The sequence below is a fragment of the Hypanus sabinus genome, chromosome 2, assembly GCF_030144855.1.
Source record: "Hypanus sabinus isolate sHypSab1 chromosome 2, sHypSab1.hap1, whole genome shotgun sequence".
Classification (NCBI taxonomy): Eukaryota; Metazoa; Chordata; class Chondrichthyes; order Myliobatiformes; family Dasyatidae; genus Hypanus; species Hypanus sabinus.
The window spans coordinates 34,208,406-34,228,490 of NC_082707.1; the positions used below are offsets into that span (position 1 = coordinate 34,208,406).

A 20,085-nucleotide genomic window follows, 5' to 3' on the forward strand; every position below is an offset into this window, starting at 1 on the left:
GCTATTCAGGCCGAGACCCTTCTACAGGACTGGAAAAAGCCAGAATTAAAATGTCAGGGAGGGGAAGGAGTACAAGCTGGAAGGTGATAGATGAGGCCAGGTGAAGGGGCAATGTACAAATGTCATAGACACATGTAAAACAAACCTGTAAAGAGAAGATGCTTTCAAAAATAATGAAAAGTTTCTAAATATCAAACAAATTACTATAAAAAGCAGTAAAAAGTAAAAGAAATCAATGTTTCATGTGACCAACTGGACCAACTACACTTTCGTGAAGTTTTAAAAGAAAATCAGTTGGTAGTTTGCTCCAATCATCTTGGAGCACTTGCTACAGTTTGTGTGCAGACATTTAGCTGTCTAGCTTGCTTCTATCTCTGCAGGTAATCCTATACAGCCTCGATGATGTGGAAATCTGAAACCACATAAAAAATCTAGGGTGCCTAAGACTTTTGCACAGTTCTGTAGGTGAGTGGGAAGGGAGGTATGAAGTGAGAAGCTGGGAGGTGATAGGAGGAAAAGGTAAAGGGCTAAAGAAGAAGGAATCTGATAGGAGAGGAGAGTGGGCTATGTAAGTTTTTCAGAACACGTCTTCCATTTAAAAAACATTTTCAAGAAACATTAGCACTGGAGAATGACATTCCGAAACGTGAAAACAAAATGTATCAGTGTAGTATCAAGACACTGAGATAATTTCATGGTTCTGTGCTTGTGATGGATATTCACTGACCCAGGCCTAGGGGACTTTTTCACCAAGCTCAGTTTTTAAACAAAGCAGCTGACTCTTCCAGGGGTCAAAGAGTTGTTTTTGAGTAGGTTAAACTCCCAACCAAAACTCCTTGATCTGCTTCTTGTAATAAATAAGAACCAATATGAAGTTAAAAGGGCAAGCTGCTAGCCCACAGCACATTAATTGGGCCTGCAACAAACCGAATAACACTGGCTAAGTTATTTAGTTCAAGGAAACTTGCAGACCAGACTGATACTGATACTATCACTTAGCACATTGAATAGTTGATTTATCAATAGTTGAGAAATTTGTGTGCTTAGAGAGTCAGCGCTCACAGTGTTAATTTTGGGTGTCTGGGATCACTTTCCCCAGAAGCTTTTAGACCATCTATGTGAATACCCCAGCAAAAGTATCTGAAAAATAACACATGCATGTGAAGTCACCAAATAAGCCAAAAAAATAATAAATATAAGAGCTGTCAGGCTTTTTAGGAATGATCCTGGAACATGAAGATAAATAACAGAAAGACGAGGGACTAGAATCCATTTTTCTGCCTTTGATTTCTGCGATGGAATTTTGCAATTCATTGGTAAGTCTTTTTAGATTATTAGAATTATACCTGTGTTTTAGAAATTGTTTATAATTTGGGAATCTTTTAAAAGATAGAAAACCTCTGAGAGTTTTAAATGTCTTTTATTAAGAATTTGGTCTAAATTTTAATGTGTATCACTAAAAATAAATGAGCTGTGTTTAAAATACTTTGTTATCTGGAAATATATCCTCCTTGGAAGGGTAGGTGGACCCACAGATCAAATAGTGGGCATTGGCCGCTAAATGTACCGTGGGAATGACAAACAGGGAAGAGAACCAGCCTTTGAAGAGTAGGTGGCTACAGTATGACCTCCCTTCAGTGATACAGATAGTTATTCATATCAGGTAGGGTTTAAGCTCTTTGCTTGAGCTCAGAATTTAATGGACAGGAAAACCAATATGATCTCGTTGTTGGCAGGGTCCTCACTCACCTACTGGCAATTGAAATTTATTATGTTATTCCTGAAAGAGGAACAGGTCTGCATGAGGCATGGCAGGATAAAGTTGTAGATGAGGAATTTACTTCAAAGTTCAAATAATTTTTATCAAAGTATATGTTATCATATACTACCTTGAGATTCATTTTCATGCAGGGAAAAAAAGAAATAAAATTGAATTTACAAAAAACTGGACATAATCAAAGACTGATAAATAATCAATATACAAAAGGAAACAAACTGCAAATAAAAGAAAGTTATGCTAAGAATATGAGTTATAAAGAGTCCTTGCAAGTGAGTCTGGAGATTGTGGACTTAGTTAAAAATAGTGGTGATTGAAGTCACCACTTCTGATCAATGTCAACTCTGTGCCAGAAGAATGCCTATGAATGCTAATTTGACAATCAGTAATCTCATGTAGTTTCATCTTATTTTTGAGTTTACTACAGCTCCAAAGTTGTGCTGTGAGCACAGTGGTGCCAGTGATTCAGAAAATGAAAGAAAATTCAAGAGCAGGAAAAATAATTTTAAGGTTGCATATGGGACATGTATTTACTTCCATAACAAATTTACTTTGAACTTTGAAAACACCGTCCACTCTGTAACAGAAGTGACATTGGTAAAATCGGGAATTCAAGGAAGGAGAGAAAAATTAATTTTATACCATGCACCTTGATGTTTCAAAATGTTAGATAAACTGTAAAAATATTTCATTGATTGAAGCCACAGTTCATCTTTGCTTCAGAGAGTGTGGTGGAAGTCTTTAAGCCAAACCGTGAAAGTCTATATTCCAATATGGTAATGACATTAGCATACTGCAGTCTGTGCATACAACCAGCCACCTCTATTTTATATCTGGTCCTCTGTCAACATATGCAACAGTCATCAGATTGGAGCCACACACTGCATTTTAAAAGAATCTATTAACATATTTTTGCTTCTAGCGAACAGAAAACATGTGGTTCAAATCAATGTTGAGTCTTAATCAGATGTGCTCCATGCAATTACCACAAAATGAAACCTAAGGCAGTTAACCAGAAGAACTTCCATTATCAGGCATGGTGCTGCATGGCTTTTCGGTCAGCAACTTAACCCCTGATCATGAAAAGCTTACATCTTAAATTCATCTGAAATGCAAGAAATGTTCTGTCCTTCAAATGCCTGGTAGTGTTAAAACACAGATAACAACTGACTAATGTGTCAATTCATCAAAGGAAAATGTTTCATCCTTTATTTGGCTTAAAAAGCATGATAATCTAAATTACTTGCAACACTTCTCCATTCAGTTCCAAAGGTGCTGTACAGCCAATCAAAAAGCCTTCATTTCACTTAAACTCGGCAAAATCAAAAGATTGAGTTTGCCAATGGATATCAATCCTGAAAACTATATTTAAAGTGAATATTAGATGTTATTAACTATAAATTACCATTAAATTAAAGTTCATGGTTAGGAATACTAGGAAATCCAGGGCAACATCGTTTAAGTTTAAGCTAACAGACTTCCTGATCAGTACAAATCATTTGTTGCGGGATAACTTATATAGATTTTTTCAAACATTTTAAAATAATTGGATGAATGTTTAATGCTCAATAAGCTCAACACAATTTGCCAAGTAGACATTCTGGCTCTAACTTTAATTAAATAGTACAATACAGCACTGAAACTGGCCCTTCAGCCCGACATGTCTTTGCTGTGCATAACACCACATTAAAATAATACCATTTGCCTCTTGTGGCCCATATCCCTGCATTTCCTGTCTGTTCATGGGCCTCCCTAAATGCCTGTTAAACATTGCTGTTATATGTGCTTCCTCCACATCCTCTGACAGCATATTCCAGGCATTTACGAATCTCTGTGTAAAAAACATTTACCTCGTAAATCTCCTTTAGACTTACCCCTTCTTGCATTAAAGCTATAAATCTTAATACATGTGTTTTTCGTATGTTTTATGCAGTTGAATCAACCTGTACAACTGATTGCAAAGTATAATTAGTACTTGCAAATATGCAGAGTAGTTTACCTGAATTTGAATCTGTGTGGCCAGGCATAGCTCAAATACCATCTATAAATTTGCTGAAGATACAACCATTGTTGGTAGAATCGCAGGTGATGACAAGAGGGCATACAGGAGTGAGATAATGCCAACTAGTAGAATGGTGCCACAGCAAAAACCTGGCACTCAATGTCAGTAAGACGAAAGAGCTGAATGTGGGCATCAGGAAGGGTAAGATGAAGGAACTTAAACCAATCCTCATACAGGGATCAGAATCGGTGAGAGTGAGCAGCTTCAAGTTCCTGGGTGTCAAGATCTCTGAAAATCTGACCTGGTCCCAACATATCGATGTAGTTATAAAGAAGGCAAGATAACAGCTATACTTTATTAGGAGTCTGAAGAGATTTGGCATGTCAACAAATAAAAACTTCTGTAGTTCCACAGTGGAGGGCTTTCTGACAGGTTGCATCACTGTCTGGTATGGAGGGGCTACTGAACAGGACTGAAAGAAGCTGCAGAAGATTGTAACTCTAGTCAGCTCCGTCTTGGGCACCAGCCTACAAAGTACACAGGACATCTTCAGTTCAGGGAGTGGTGTCTCAGAAAGGAAGCATCCGTTATTAAGGATCTCCAGCACCCAGGGCATGCCCTTTTCTCACTGTTACCATCGGGTAGGAGGTACAGAAGCCTGAAAGCACACACTCAGTGACTCAGGAACAGCTTCTTCCTTCTGCCATCCGATTCCTAAATGGACATTGAACCCTTGGACACTACCTCACCTTTTTTTAATATATAGTATTTCTGTTTCTGCACTTTTTAAAATCTATTCAATATAGGTAATTGTTTCACTTGTTTATTTATTCTTATTTTTATTTTATTTAATATTTATTTCTCTGCTAGATTATGCATTGCATTGACTGCTGCTGCTAATTTAACAAATTTCACGTCACATGCCGGTGATAATAAACCTGATTCTGACTCTGCACAGGTGACACCTGGCAAGAGGCAGTGACGTTTACCAGCGCACAAATTTTCACCATCAGAGTCTTAACATTTTTCTTGTTTATTAGATGTAGGCATTGCTGGAACTGTCCATCCCTAATGGCTAGACATTGTTATTACACCACTTCACGGTCAATCACTTTGCTGCTCAAGGATAGTGAGTTTCCTGACTAACATCGATAGCAGATTAATGAAGGGTATTGATTGAACTTGATGGATTTCTAAGAATAATACTCCTGTGACCACGGAAGGCAAAGTAAGTGCATATTATGAGATCAGCAACCCAGGTCCGCGAAACCTAGTTCAATCATTTTAATGCATCCTACCATTCCATACAGAAGTTCAATGCTTTTGGTACTTAAGCCACAAATGTATATACAATCACATAATTTAAGTAGGTGCAGTGGAAGATCTCAGCTCTGTCCATAGGATATGTCGTGTCAGCAAGACCAGCTTTCACTGCTTTGACCACCCTGCTGAGATTAGTCTCCCTGCATTTGTAGTCAGGTCAGGGTGTGCCCACGTTGCAGTTGCTGAAGTGATGTGCCCAATGAAGCATCGTCTCCAACTGACTTCCTCATTCCATTGACCCTGGCAGCCCAACCATCTGCTGCAGACCATGAACCCCAACTTGAGAACTTCCTTTTTACAAAACTATTAAAGGTTATTTGCACAACAAATGCACAAAGTACACCCACTCAGTATTACAAGACAGAGAATGAATTCAAATTAAAATATGATTAGAACAGTCTATAAAACAGACAATTCCTTGGGGGGCCCACCACTCCTAGGAATCTCCCACTGTACCCATTGTGACCACATGCTCCATCTCCAAGGACAGCAGGGCATGAACATATCCTCAGAATAAGGGTGGGCAATTGGCCCTGGTACAGCCCTTGACTTACTGCTGCCTAGACCCACAGATGGCCATCTTGGTGAGGCCCAGGAGCAAGCCCATTAGTCGATCCTCCTCGTGACCCACCCCTTTCGATACTGTCACAAAGGCTGGTGACCCCCACCCCCCTCACTATGTCACTGGATTTGGAGGTCTGTGTGAGTCTGGAGGATGAGACCTGAGGGTCTAGCCTATGATCAGTGAGTCTGGGGGTTCAGTCCCAAGGGTCTGCTGAGGTTGGATGAGATCTGGGGGGGGGGGGTGGGGAGGTCCAAAGCTGGCGTGAAGACTGTGACTCTGAGAGCCCTGGGCCAAGGATTGGAGGATTGGAGGCCCAAAGGCATTCTGTCCTGTGGATGGAAGTGTGTGTGTGTGTGTGTGTGTGTGTGTGTGTGTGTGTGTGAGAGAGAGAGAGAGAAATTGTTGGGTGGGCAAAGGGGGTGGGGTGGTAAAGGGGCTTCTTTTGCTGTTGGTGCCTTGTTTTGTTTTCGTTGTTGTTGCTGCTTGTGTTGTTCTGTTGTCTGCATGCGATGTTGGAGCCAGAATGTGTGGCAACACCTTAGGACTGGTCCCAGCACATCCTTTGGCGTGTTGGTTGTTAACAACACATTTCACTGTGTGCTTCGATGTACATGTGATAAATACATCTGAATCTGAATCCTCAAGCCACATTATGTCCAGTATTAAACAGAATTTTACTTTATATATTTAAGTGTGGTTGGCAGATGATCAGCAACTTACATAATACGACATATTGGGATATGGGAAATCCAAATATCCTCCACACCCTTAACCCTAAAAACTTTTGGACAGCTCCAAGATATTCTGTGAAACAGTACTTGATGATGTTTAATAATTATTTTTATTGGTTTTAAACTATTCTCCATTTAATCAGCAAAAGCAGTGACTGATAGAAATACTCAGCAGGTCGGGCAGCATTGGTGCAGGAAGAAATGATGTTAACATTTCAGGTTGATGATCTTTCACCCCAATGAGATAAAGTAGAAATCAAACCTGGTTTAATTATATGGAATGGGAGTGGATCTGTATGAACAATGTACAAGACAGCTTTTTCCCTCGATTTCTGTACATGTGACAAAAATATACCAATTCCAATTATGAACCACCCTTAAAGAATGTGCTACTCAATCAGCCAATGTTGACACAGTATTCTGAACCTCTTTGGAAGCTTTCCTCCCCAGCTCTTGAATGCAAGACAGGCCAGCGACAAGCCATGCATTTCTGCACCCCGCCCCACAGGGTTCAAAGTACCATCAGACAACCTCTCCATCATCTCCAACATTATTATCAGCAAAAGAAAATAAAATTGTTTCATTTCCTTTGACAGTCAGGTTATTTCCAAAGGCACTCAGAGGATTAGCGTTTGATTGCTGGAAGCTTCAGGAAAATCCCAGAAAGTCCTACCGAATTGGCAAGCCTTTTCCCTTGCTGGAACAGTTGAGCACTTCACTAATGGATATAAACAAGGCCCAGATGGCAAAGTAACCCTGACCCAGGAAGCATTTCTTCCTCACCTCGCCTTAGCAACCAAAGTTAAAATAGAGATCACGAATTGGTCTCAAATAAGGTTCAAAGGTTCTTTTATTATCAAATTAGACAACTCTGAAATTCTTCTTCTCCAGATAGCCACAAAACCAAGAAAGAAAAGAACCTCAGCAGAATCATCAACCCCCAAATCTCTCCTCCAAGCACAAAAGAATGAACAAAATGGAACAGGTACATTGACCCCAAAATCCCTCGTGCACACATATGTAAATGTAAACATATGTAGAAATTATCAGTCTTAAATCATGAATAATTCTACCTTTGACATAGTCCCAGCCACAGGAAGACCTCACAATTCAGTTAATAATTTATAAAGTACTATGTTGAAATACAAATTGAAATACAGACTGGCTGAGGATGAAAGATCGTCCCTAAAGGCCATTAGTTATCTAGATGGGATTTAGACAATCCAGAGAATGCATAGTAATCACTACAAATGACCAGCTTTACTTAAAGCTTCCCAGATTATGAACCCAATTTAAATTCCACAGCGTCCATGGAAAGATTTGAACATGTGGAAGTTTTTGGTTATTATGTGTGCATCACCACTTCAGTAATTTAACTGCTATAACAGTACTATATGCAGATTATGTGTTAAATACTGTGCATTTATTCAAAAATCAAATTTACTCTGTACATTAGAGTATTAGAAAGTTTTTTGACAGGAACAGGCCATTCAGCCCAACAAAACCTGCCAGTTTCCTATTCACAGTGTATTAAAGGCACTTATCCCTGCAAACGGAAAAAGTGCTACATCTGCCCCCACACTTCCTCCCTCACCACCATTCTAGGCCCCAGACAGTCTTTTCAGGTGAGGCACCACTTCACCTGCGAGACAACTGGGGTGATATACTGTATCTGGTGCTCCCAATGTGGCCATTTATACACTGGGGAGACCCGCCGCAGACTGGGAGACCGTTTCGCTGAACACCGGCACTCGGTCCTCCAGCAGTGGCGGGATCTCCCTGTGGCCACACACTTCAATTCCACAGACCACTCCCACTCCGATATGTCTGTCCATGGCCTCCTCTACCGTCAAGATGAGGCCACACGCAGGTCGATGGAGCAATACCTTATCTCCCGCCTAAGTAGCCTCCTACCTGCCGGCATGAACATCCAACTCACAGACCTCCTGTGAGGGTTATTTGATACCCCTTACCCCATCCCTATCTATAATTTTAATCTGGTTCTCTTTCTCTCTCTTTCCCCCTCACTATAATCTCCCCCCAGCCCTACCTTTCCTTCACTTTTATTTCCCATAATTCTCCACCTTCCCCTAGCCCATTTCCCTCCAGCCTATCACTTCCCAGCTCTCTACTTCATCCCTCCCCCCACTTCTTATCCCCCCTCGACCATCCCATGCTACTTCATTCCTGATGAAGGGTTTCGGCCCGAAACGTCGTCACTACCTCCTCCCATAGATGCTGTCTGGCCTGCTGAGTTCTGCCAGCATTTTGTGTTTTTATTTATTTCCAGCATCTGCAGATTCACTCGTGTTGTATTAAAGTAACAATTGAATTTAGATTTGGGAGCCTCTAAGGTGCTACTTTCAACTACACAACTAGGTAGTTTGTTCCATGCGTCCACAACTCGCTGTGTAAAGAAATGCTTCCTGATGTTAGTCTGAAGTCTTCCTCTAACCTATGGTTCCGGGTCCGTGTTGATGGATTAACTTTGAAGTAGCAGCTTCCATCCACCGTACTTATCTCCTTAATGATTTTACCCTGCAGACCTGGAATGAATCTAGTCATTCTTCTCTGAACTCTCTCCTGTGCCTTCACATCCCTCACAAAATATGGAGACCAAAATCATACACAGTACCCAAGGTGTGCCTTCACAATCACGTTATACAACTTAAGGAGAACATCTCTCAACTTGAACTCCACTGAGTGCATTATATAGCCCAACATTAGTGATGTGTCTACCAGGATGCCCAAATCCTTCTCATACAGTGTACCGGGGTGATTGATAAGTTTGTGGCCGAAGGTAGGAGTACATTTTAGAAAACCTAGCACATTTATTTTTCAACATAGTCCCCTCCTACATTTACACACTTAGTCCAGCAGTCGTGGAGCATACAGATCCCTTCTTTGTAGAAGTCAGCATCTTGGACCTCCAGATGTGGCCCACAGCATGGGGTGATTGATAAGTTCGTGGCCTAAGGTAGGAGATGAGTTATACAGCTCTCGTTACACGTACATGCAGTGAAACTCTTTGAGTGATTATGCAGAAAGTTTGAAGTTAATGACTCATCTCCTTCTACCTTATGCAAAAAGAAACTGAAGGCAACAAGTGAAAGAAATGGTAAAGCCTCTGATTTTTGCAAATTTGCCACAGCGTCGTTCTTTGAACTGACTTGAATTGACTTTATTACTTACATCCTTCGTATACATGAGGAGTAAAAATCTTCATGTTATGTTTCTATCTAAACGTGCGATGTACAATTTATAATAATTTATAATAAATAGTATGTACAATAGGACAGTCAATATAGAAGTACAATTGTATCAGCATGAATTAATCAGCCTGATTGCCTGGTGGAAGAATCTGCCCCGGAGACTGGTGGTCCTGGCTTTCGTGCTGCAATACTGTTTCCCGGATGGTAGCAGCGGGAACAGTTTGTGGTTGGGGTGACAGGTCCCCAATGATCCTTCAGGCCCTTTTTACGCACCTGTCACAGTATTTGTCCTGAAGAGTGGTAAGTTCACATCTACATGTGTGCTGGGTTGTCCGCACCAATCTCTGCAGAGTCCTGCGATTCAGGGAAGTACAGCTCCCATACCAGGCAGTGATGCAGCTAGTCAGAATGCTCTTAATTTCATAGGATTTGGGGCCCCAAACCAAACTCCTTCAACCGTCTGAGGTGAAAGAGGCATTGTTGTGCTTTTCTCACCACACAGCCAGTATGTACAGACCACATGAGATCCTTGGTGATATGTATGTCGAGGAACTTAAAGGTGTTCACCCTCTCAACCCCAGATTCATTGACGTTAATAGGGGTTAGCCTGTCTCCATTCCTCCTGTAGTCCACAACCAGTTCTTTTGTTTTTGCGACATTGAGGGAGAGGTTGTTTACTTGACACCACTGTCAGAGAGATGACTTGCCCTCTGTAGGCTGCCTTGTTATTATTTGAAATTAGGCCAATCAATGTAGTGTCATCAGCAAATTTAATTAGCAGATTGGAGCTATGGGTGGTGATACAGTCATGGGTATAGAGAGAGGGGGCTTAGGACACAGCTCTGAGGGGCTCCTGTGTTGAGGGTCAGAGGGACAGAGGTGAGGGAGCCCACTCTTACCACCTGCTGGTGATCTGACAGAAAGTCCAGGAGCCGGCTGCACAAGGCAGGGTGAAGGCTGAGGTCTCGGAGCTTCTTGTTGAGCCTGGAGGGTATTATGTTGAATGCTGAACTGTAGTCCAAGAACAGTATTCTGACATAAGCATCCTTCTTCTCCAGATGTGTAAGGACAGTGTGTAGAGCTGTGCTATTGCGTCATCTGTCGATCGGGTGTATCAGTAGGCGAATCATAGGGAGTCCAGTGAGGGTAGCAGCAAGCTGCAGATATAGTCCTGACCAGCCTTTCAAAGCATTTACTTACTATTGAGGTGAGAGCGACAGGATGCCAGTCATTCAGACATGTCACTTTGGTCTTTTTAGGTACAGGAACAATGATGGATGTTTTGAGGCAAAAGGACGCTCTACACTGGAGGGGGAGAGATTTAAAATGTCTGTAAACACACCTGCCAGTTGTGCTGCACACACTCTGAGTACCCACCCTGGGATGCCATCAGTTCCTGCAGCTTTAAGAAAACACAGTAATGAAGCAAAACATGTAGAGAGGACAGAAAGTATGAACTGTAGTAAAGTCAACTTTCCCCAGATCAAAGGCCACACAAATTTCCAATCCATTCTGGTATCGTTCTAATATCATATCCTTCCAACTCTACCTCCCCCATTTACTTACAGTGAATGGTGTATGTCGAGAGTTCCACATTCTAAATGCACTCTGCAAGGAAGCTTCACCAAAATTGCCATGGGGATAAATAGTGACTATATCTTATCACTGACTTCTTATTTTTTTTCATCCTTGCCCCCTGAAGCAATGCTGCAGGATTGGAATTTGCTTTCACTGTGGCCCTGAAAGTTCTAAGGGGGCTAATGGAGGAATGGCAGTCTCTGCCACAGATGTAGCAGCAAGTGGGTGATGGAAAAGCAGGAAGATGGTATGTGAAGAGCTATGCTCTTTCTGCTGATGGCACAGGACTTCCTTGTGCTTTTGCTGCATGGCCGCCAGATTCTCAATACCATACCAAATGTTCTTCCTCTAACTCTGTGCCCACAGATAGCCGGGAGTCAATGGGAATGTTGCATGTCTTCAAGGAAACATTGAGCACATACACAAAGCTTTTTCTTTGCCCACCAAGTAAGTTGCTCCCACTACAGAATTCCTATTTCAGCGGTCTACCATCGGGAATGCTAGTGACATTGCCCACTGTGAGTAACCAAGCTCGAAACACTGGTTCTGTTCTACTAGGTCCCTAACACACTATTTCAGTCTCAAGAGCCTCTTAAGTCACTCCTTAGTTCAGATAAAAGATTCCCAGTCTGTACAATGTTTGCTGGCATCTCTATAGTTATGCTTGTATTCTAGTACATCTTTTGCACTTTCTCCATTTTCGCTTTTTGTACAGCACAAAGCAATTCTGAATGGGCAGTAGAAGGACTCTGCACAGCTGGAAGATTAATTTTGATAGTGAAATTATAAAAAAGTTTCCTATCCACCATAGTTTGCACAGGAAGCAGCATCTGCAAAAGGAGAGAATGAACAACCAAAGGACCAGTAACCACAGCTACAATTTACTCAAATCAACACTGCACCAGAACATATGGCTCCCAGATTGACCTCTACTGCCAATAGACAACCTCTTAGGAGAACATCTTACTTGACCTGAGTGATTGCACTCCTATATCAGAATACAGGTCATCTCCAAATTATTACAGTGTCCCCTTCCCATGGATTGATCAGTTTGCAAGTTGAAGACATGGTAATAGAAGATGCCTCCCACCCATCTGCCAAATGCTTGTTCAAAAACTGCATGCAAGTCAGGATTCGTAACCTGGGGAACACCTCATTTGCTATTTTTAATTGAGAAACTATCCAGGACGGCTATCTACAAGCCTTTGAAGTTGTCCTGCTCCATCTTTATCAAAGCTCAAACTTTGCGATTGAGTTTCCAAATCTCTATCGCTCACCCTCAGAAACAGTTGAGCTGGCCACTCAGTACAGCCAGGAAAACAAAATTATGGGAATAAATGAAAAAAAAAATCAACAAAGTTGTTCCAGTATTGCAGTTGTAACATTGCTAGTGTGCACAGAAAGATTTTCCACTGTATTAGAGAAAAATTACAGGAATATTCCTCATTATTCCCTATTTTCAACAATGTTTGTTCCCTTACAGCTAATTTGACTAAGTGAACGCACAGAACTCTTGCCAGTTAAGAACTTATGAATATAAGGTAAAAGCTGAGAAATTCTTCAAAAGCTGCTTCCCACTCTGCCGAACTAGGTTTTTCACTGAAAGGACTTAAAAGGCAGCACTCTGATGAAATTCCCATTTAATAACACATACCAGTATGAGACAGACTCAGAGAGCTTTAGTTATAATATATCCTGTAAAATCAAAAACATAATAGATTCTGCAGATGCTGTAAATCTACAGCAACACACACAAAATGCATGGAGGAACTCAGCAGGTCAGGCAGCATCTATGGAAATGAATAATCATTAAATGTTTCAGGCCATGACCTGATAAAGGTCTCGTCTGAAACATCAACTCCTCCAGCAGTTTGTGTGTGATACCCTGCAGATCAAGTTTTCATTTGAACAGTGCCCTAAATAAAGCTAAAACATTCATTCTAACACTGGTCAGAGAAAGGGGCATAGCAAATTTAAGAACAAAGAGATATTGAACAGATAAAACTTCCCCTTTCTTCCATAAGAAGAGCCACATTTATTCACCTTTCATTCTCACATTATCTCAACTAACTTTGAATCAATTTTTACAGTTAACATTTCCTCATTACCCATTGCTTTTTGTATACTCTGCTGTTGAGGAATCAGTTCTCCACAAATTCTTTTTTCTAAAGTCATGTCATTCAATTGTTATATCTCATACCAATAAGGTTACTTTGAACAGATTGACTTTCAAGTAATGAAAACTAATGAAAAATTGTTTTAAAACTGTTTTCCAAATGCCACACACAACAGGCAGGGTCTCCACATTTTCTCAAATCCACACAATTAGTACTGCTTACAGTGAAAATCCATTTTAATAAGGACTACCTATAGTGACCATTCTGCAGCAAACCAGAATGGAGTCAAGCAATTAAGCTTCCCAGTCAGTCGACTTTAATAAGCATTTAGCTGTAAGAGAGTGAGATTTGACCTTGCGTGCAAAATTAATATGTAATTATTATCCTCTTAATACACTTTTCTAGAAAAAAACACCCTGCTTTCATTGGAAAAGTTGTACTAGCTTTTGTTCCTTTATTCATTAATTAACTCATTAATTTAAATTGACATTATTTGCTACACAATAAACTGCCTGATGGGATGCTACCTATAAACCATCGGCCGAAGCAGTTGGTTTAATACATTACAAAATATTTTAATAAATGAGAAAATTAATACATTTTGGAAGACCTTACCATACTGACATCGTGGACCCTGGAATCCCTCTGGGCAGTGACACACTTGGGAGATGCTTTCCATACACTTGCCTCCATTAAAACATATGCCAACAGAGCATGTGGCTGGGGAAACAGTAAAAACACTCACTTTAAAACAGTGCAATACTTTTCAGGAATTCATGTAATTTTTCTTGCTTCTGAAGAAAATAAATTTTCCTCTCCTTTTGTGCTATTTTTTCCAGGTACGTTTGTACAGGGAAATTGAAAAGATTTATAACTTAAGAAGGAGAATCAAGGGAAATTCTCAGGGAAATTACAATCACCGGTGAAATAGTACTGAGCGGATTGTTGAGGTTGAAGGGTGACAAGTCCTTGACTCCTAATGTATTTGATCCCTGGAAGTGTGTGATAAGTTGGTTGATATGTTACCTTTAATTTTACAAAATTGCCTAAATTCAGGAAAGGTACCATTAGAATAGAAAATAGGAAATTTAACTTCTTTATTCAGAAGGAGAAAAAGTCATGAAGCAGGAAACTGGAGGTCATTTGGCTTAGCATCAATCACACTATTATTCAGAAGGTTATAGCAGGGCACTTGGAAGAATTCGAAAAAAGTCACCGGGTCCTGTGAAAGGAAAATTATGTTCAAAAATTTTATTAGAGTTCTTTGAAGAAGAAGCATGTGCAGTGGATAAAGGGATATTAATGGATGCATTATATTATATTTCCAAAAAAACATTAAAGTATGCTTACAGTGAAAGCATCCTGGCTCCTCGTCCTGTTGGTTCCATCCTATGCAGCATTTGTAGGTGGTCTGGAGCTCTAAACTGTACACCTGTCTATAGGCAGTGTAGTAACCAGTTCTGTAAGGAAATAACTTCATTAGGCAAACTAGACTTAAATTCAAATATACAGATAAGTTTAATTATTATAATGTTGAAGATATACTTTAATTATAATACTGAAATCCACATCAAGGGTTCAGAGGTGGAGAGGGCCAGTAAATTTAAATTCCTCAGCATTATCATTTCAGAGATCTGTCCTGAGTCCTTTGCAAAGAAGGCACAGTAGTGCCTCTACTTCTTTCAAAGTTTGCAAAGATTTGGCGTGTCATCTAAACCTTTAATGAACTTCTATAGATGCACGGTGAAGATTATTCTGGCTGGTTGCATGGAAACACCATGCCTTTGAATAGAAAAGCCTACAAAAAGTAGTGGTTGCAGCCCACACCATCACAGGGAAAGCCCTTCCCACAACTGAGCACATCTACAAGGAGTGCTGTTGCCGGAAAACAGCATCTATCATCAGGGACCTCCAGCATCCTGGCCATGCTCTCTTTTCACTGCTGCCATCAGGGAAGTACAAGAGCCTTAGGTCCCACACCACCAAATTCAGGAACAGTCAGGCTTCATCAATCAGGCTCTTAATACCAGAATGGACAACTTCCTATGGACTCGCTTTAAATTTTTTTTGTACTTGCACAATTTGTTGTCTTTTGCACATTGGTTGTTTGACGATCTTTGTGTGTAGCTTTCATTGATTCTATTGTGTTTCTTTGTATTTACCATGAATGCTCACAAGAAAATAAACCTTAGGGTAGTAAATGGTGACATATATAACAAACAAGCGAAGATCTGTTGATTTACTTCGAATTTTGAACTTGGAAAAGTTAAAGATGAATGCACATTCGAATTGGCGGTCGCTCTTCACGGGTCTGGCCAGAGGTCAGGAGGCCGTGTCAGGTAGGCGGTTATTCTTCACAAGTTGTGCCAGAGGTCGAGAGGCCACAGTCGGCGGATGAAGGGCATGGGTTGGCGGTTGCTCAAAACGTAAGAGCTGTCACTCTACACGGTGCTGACAGAGGATGTTTTTGAAATTCCAAGACAACGTGATTATTATTGTGGTCTGTAATTTATATTGGCTTCCTCCACCATTTCTGTGTTTTCTTTCTTGTAGCTGACTGGCGGATGGGCAATATGTTACTTTTTTAGGCGAGAGAGGGGTTGTGGATCTGAGGTCTAATGTACTTGTTGGTGTGTATCCATGTGAGCGGGCTGGTAGATTTTTGTGTATGAAGGAGGTTGGGGGTATGATGTTATTATCACTTTTTTTTGCTAGGGAGGGGCTTGTGAGTTAGGGGGTTGATGTTCTAGCTGCTACGTCCGGGTGGGTAATCTGCTAGTTTTTGTGCAAGGGAGGGCTTGGTGGGGTTTGGGGTTTGCAAGTTTTGTTTCTTTTCATTTTTCATGTGGGGGGGGGGTTGATGTCCTTTCTTTCAATGACTTTCATGTTATTTCTGTATTTCATGGCTATTCGAAGAAGACAAATCTCAGAGTTGTATTCTGCGTACATTCTTTGATAACAAGACGAACCTCTGAAACATTTAACTATCTTGAACTCATACAGATTATTTTATTTCCCTTTTTTATATATTAATTAAAATATATTTAATTTCTCCGTGAACCCAGAGACTTTGAAGGAACAGGAAGATATGCAAACAATCCACTTCCTGGCTTTGTCCAGAAACCCACCTGCATTCTTGGTCCCTGGTCTGGTCATACACCAGATTCCCAAATCTGACCACGTCCACAGCTTGTTCTCTGGACCCCAGCTCACATTCCAGACTATTGAGTGAGCAGCCAATCCACCAGGATTTGCAAACAAACTAATACCAGATTATTGGAGTTTTTTTCTGTATTTCTGGTTTTACTCTTTTCTACATTAAGTTACCTCATATCCAGATTTTATTCGGAACAAACTGCAAATTCTTTGGTAATTCATGTAGAGGACAAGGTTGATAAAAATCATCTTACCTTCTCTCATATCCAACGCACCACCGTTTTTGCGCAGTGCATCCCTGCTTCCACACTTTAACCATTCGTGTAAAGGCCTGCACACAAGGTTGTCGGTGTCCCACCATGGCCAGTATCTGCTCTGCACATACATGCGGCCTGCCAGAAAATGACCAAGATCAAAAGGCACTTTTTATAATATAATCTGTACTCTTCAACCAGTTTCTAGATGTTATTTCTTATCCCAATTAAAACTCTACCCCAGTATCCATGAAACTGCAAGCAAAGAATATGAATGGTACCATTTAGTTATAATCAGTAGTAGATATACAGGTACAGATTTTATTTTTACAATATTGATGATAGACAAATACAAGTATTTCCAAATATAATACATTAGGCTATTCACAAAAGGTATCAGCCTACAAAATGGATTCCATGGTTCCCCATTTTTAAGGTGTTACATTTTCAATTTTATCTCATTTCAATGCTATCATTTCTGGGTGAATTCATTCCAAATGCAAACTTGTGCAGGGAGCTTCCATGCATTGTTCATGTTAGCATGCTTGATGTCAGGCATGCACAACTGTGAAGTTCAAAGTAAATTTATTACCAAAGTACATGTATGACACCCCACACCACTATGAAATTTATTTTCTTGCATACTCAATAAATCCAAAAAATAGTAACCATAACAAAATTAATGGAAGACTGCACCAACTTGAGTATTCAGTCAGTGTGCAAAATGAAACAATCCATACGAATGCAAAATGAAAGAAATCATAATAATCAATAAATATCAAGAATGTGAGATGAAGAGTCCTTGAGTCATTGGTTGTGGAGCATGTCAATGATGGGGCAAGTGAAGTTGAATGAAGTTATCCGCTTTGGTTCAAGAGCCTGATGGATGAATGGCAATAACTATTCCTGAACCTGGTGATAAGTTATGAGGCTCTATTACCTCCTTCCTGATGGCAGCAGCAGCAAGAAGAGAGCATGTCCTGGGTGGAGGGGGTCCCGATGATGGACGTTTCTTCAGAATTCATAAAACACAGAATTGCATAAGTGGCAATATGGCATTGGTGAAACACAGCAACGTGTTGTGGGCAGCTTACAAAACTTCAAAATATACTTCTCCTGAACTACTCTCACTGCAGTCTACGGCCTGTAATCTCAACAAACTAGCAATTTAATGATCTTCTGAAGGACTCGATGTACTTAGCTCTGAAGCATGCAGGTATGGCACCTACAAGCAGACAAAGGTACATTGCCATGGCCAAAAGAGAGGGAAGAGTGGAGGACTGCCAGTCAGAGTAAAACTCCTCTACTCAGCATCTTGTTAGCAACTGGAGAACAAGCCTGAGGACCCAGGACAAGATTGTTATATCGGAGGGAAATGAGGAATTGCTGTGTTCTGTGTTACATGGAGACATAGCTCACTCCAGACACACGGAATACATTGTAAAGACCCAAGGGCTTGTCGATACACTGGATGGACCAAACTGCTGATTCAATTAAGGCAAAAGGAGGGGTTCTGTGTTTCATAATAAACTCACCATGGTGCTCAGACGCAACAGTGTTGTCACACTTTTGTTTCCCAGACATGGAACGTCTGATGATAAAGTCCCAACCATTCTCTTCACCAAGAGAATTCTCTTTTGTGATCTTGACTGCAGTTTACAAACCACCAAAGGCTGACGTTAAGCAGGCGCTCAAGGTACTGAGAACTGCCATCAGCAAACAGGAAACAGCCTAATCATTGCAAATCGTTGTTGGGGACTTCAATCGGGTCTGTTTGAAGAAATCTCTGCCCGATTATCACCAACATGAGTGTCACAGTAGTGTAGCAGTTAGCGCGATGCTATTACAGCTTGTGGCATTGGAGTTCAGAGTTCAACCCTGCCATCGTCTGTGAGGAGCCTGTACATCTTCCTGAAAAAGTAGTGGACTTGGCCCTGTACATCACAGGTAAAACCCTTCCAACCACTGAACATACTTACATGAAACATTTCTGGAGAAAAGCAGCAACGTTCCTCACAACCCAGGCCACTCTCCTCACTGCTGCCATCAGGAAGAAGGTACAGGTGCCTCAGGACTCACAACACCAGGTTCAAGAACAGTTACTACCCCTCATCAGGCTCTTGAACAAAAGGGAATAACTACACTTACTCCATTTCCAAGTTCCCACAACCGATGGTCTCACTTTCAGGACTCTTTATCTTGTTAATTCATGCTTGTTATTTATTGCTATTTATTTATATCTGCATTTGCACAGTTTGTTGTCCATTAGTCTTGTTGACAGCTACTGTTCTATAGACTTGCTAAGTATGCCCACAGGAAATGAATTTCAGAGTGATACGTGGTGACATGCATGTACGTGGATAATAAATTTTACCTGGAACTTTTGGAATGTGTGGTTTCCTCTGGATGCTCCAGTTTCTTCCCACAGTCCAAAGGCGTAACATTAAAAGGTTAGTTGATCATTGTAACTGCCCCGTGATTAGGCTAGTATGAAATCAGGGGTTGCTCAGTGGCATGGCTCTAAGGGCCAGAATGAACTATTCCATTCAGAAACTCGAAATAAGTAAATAAATAAACAAACAAACAGACATATCACCTGCAGCATCAGGTCCCAACATACTCAACCACTGCTATACTATGATAGGGATGTCTACTGTTCCACACCAAGACCACATTTCAGGAAATCCGATCACTTGATTGTCCTCCTATGCATACAGGCAGAAGCTAAACAGCAAGGCTCCAGAGACCAGGAAGACCAACGGGTGGTTGCGGGAGGCGAGGAGAAGCTATGGGGTTCCTTCGAGTCAGTGGAATGGACTATGTTCAAGGATTTATCAGAGGATCTGAACAAATACAGCACAGTTGTTACGGTCTTTATAAAATCAGTCATAGACGAGTGTGTCCCCACAAAGTCATTGAGTTTCCCAAACCAGAAGCGCTCGATGAACCAAGGTATCCACAATCTGCTAGTGAAATTCAGGTCTTGCAACCAAGTAAAATACAAGAGGTCCAAGTACGATCTCCAGAAAGTCATCTCACCTATAATCTGGCAATTCCGGACAAAACATGAATCACTGAGGGATGCTCAGGGCTTGAATGTTATCACTGCCTACAACGTGAAACCAAAGACACAGGGACAACAAGGCTTCACTCTCAGATGTGCTCAATGTCTTCTATGCTCACTTTGATCATCAAAACAGGAAGGAACCTTCACAAACTCCCACAGCCCCTGATGACCCTGTGATTTCAGGCTCTGAGGCCGATGTAAGAGCACCCTTCAGAAGGGTGAACCCAAGAAAAGCCCAGACCGGTTATCTGGCCAAGAACTAAGACTTGTGCTGGAGTTTTCACCAATATCCTCAACCTGTCA

General features: G+C 41.0%; 1 protein-coding gene across 1 annotated transcript in view; it reads right to left on the reverse strand.

Annotated features, from left to right (window-relative positions):
- Positions 1-20,085, reverse strand: part of LOC132404528 (multiple epidermal growth factor-like domains protein 6) — a 413,466-nt gene that overhangs the window by 341,348 nt on the left and 52,033 nt on the right. The window contains exons 2-4 of the mRNA XM_059988705.1: positions 16,716-16,853; positions 14,656-14,765; positions 13,921-14,025 (exon numbers count right to left, since the gene is read on the reverse strand). Of these exons, the coding sequence (XP_059844688.1) occupies positions 13,921-14,025; positions 14,656-14,765; positions 16,716-16,853 (353 nt within the window). The remainder of the gene's footprint in view (positions 1-13,920; positions 14,026-14,655; positions 14,766-16,715; positions 16,854-20,085) is intronic.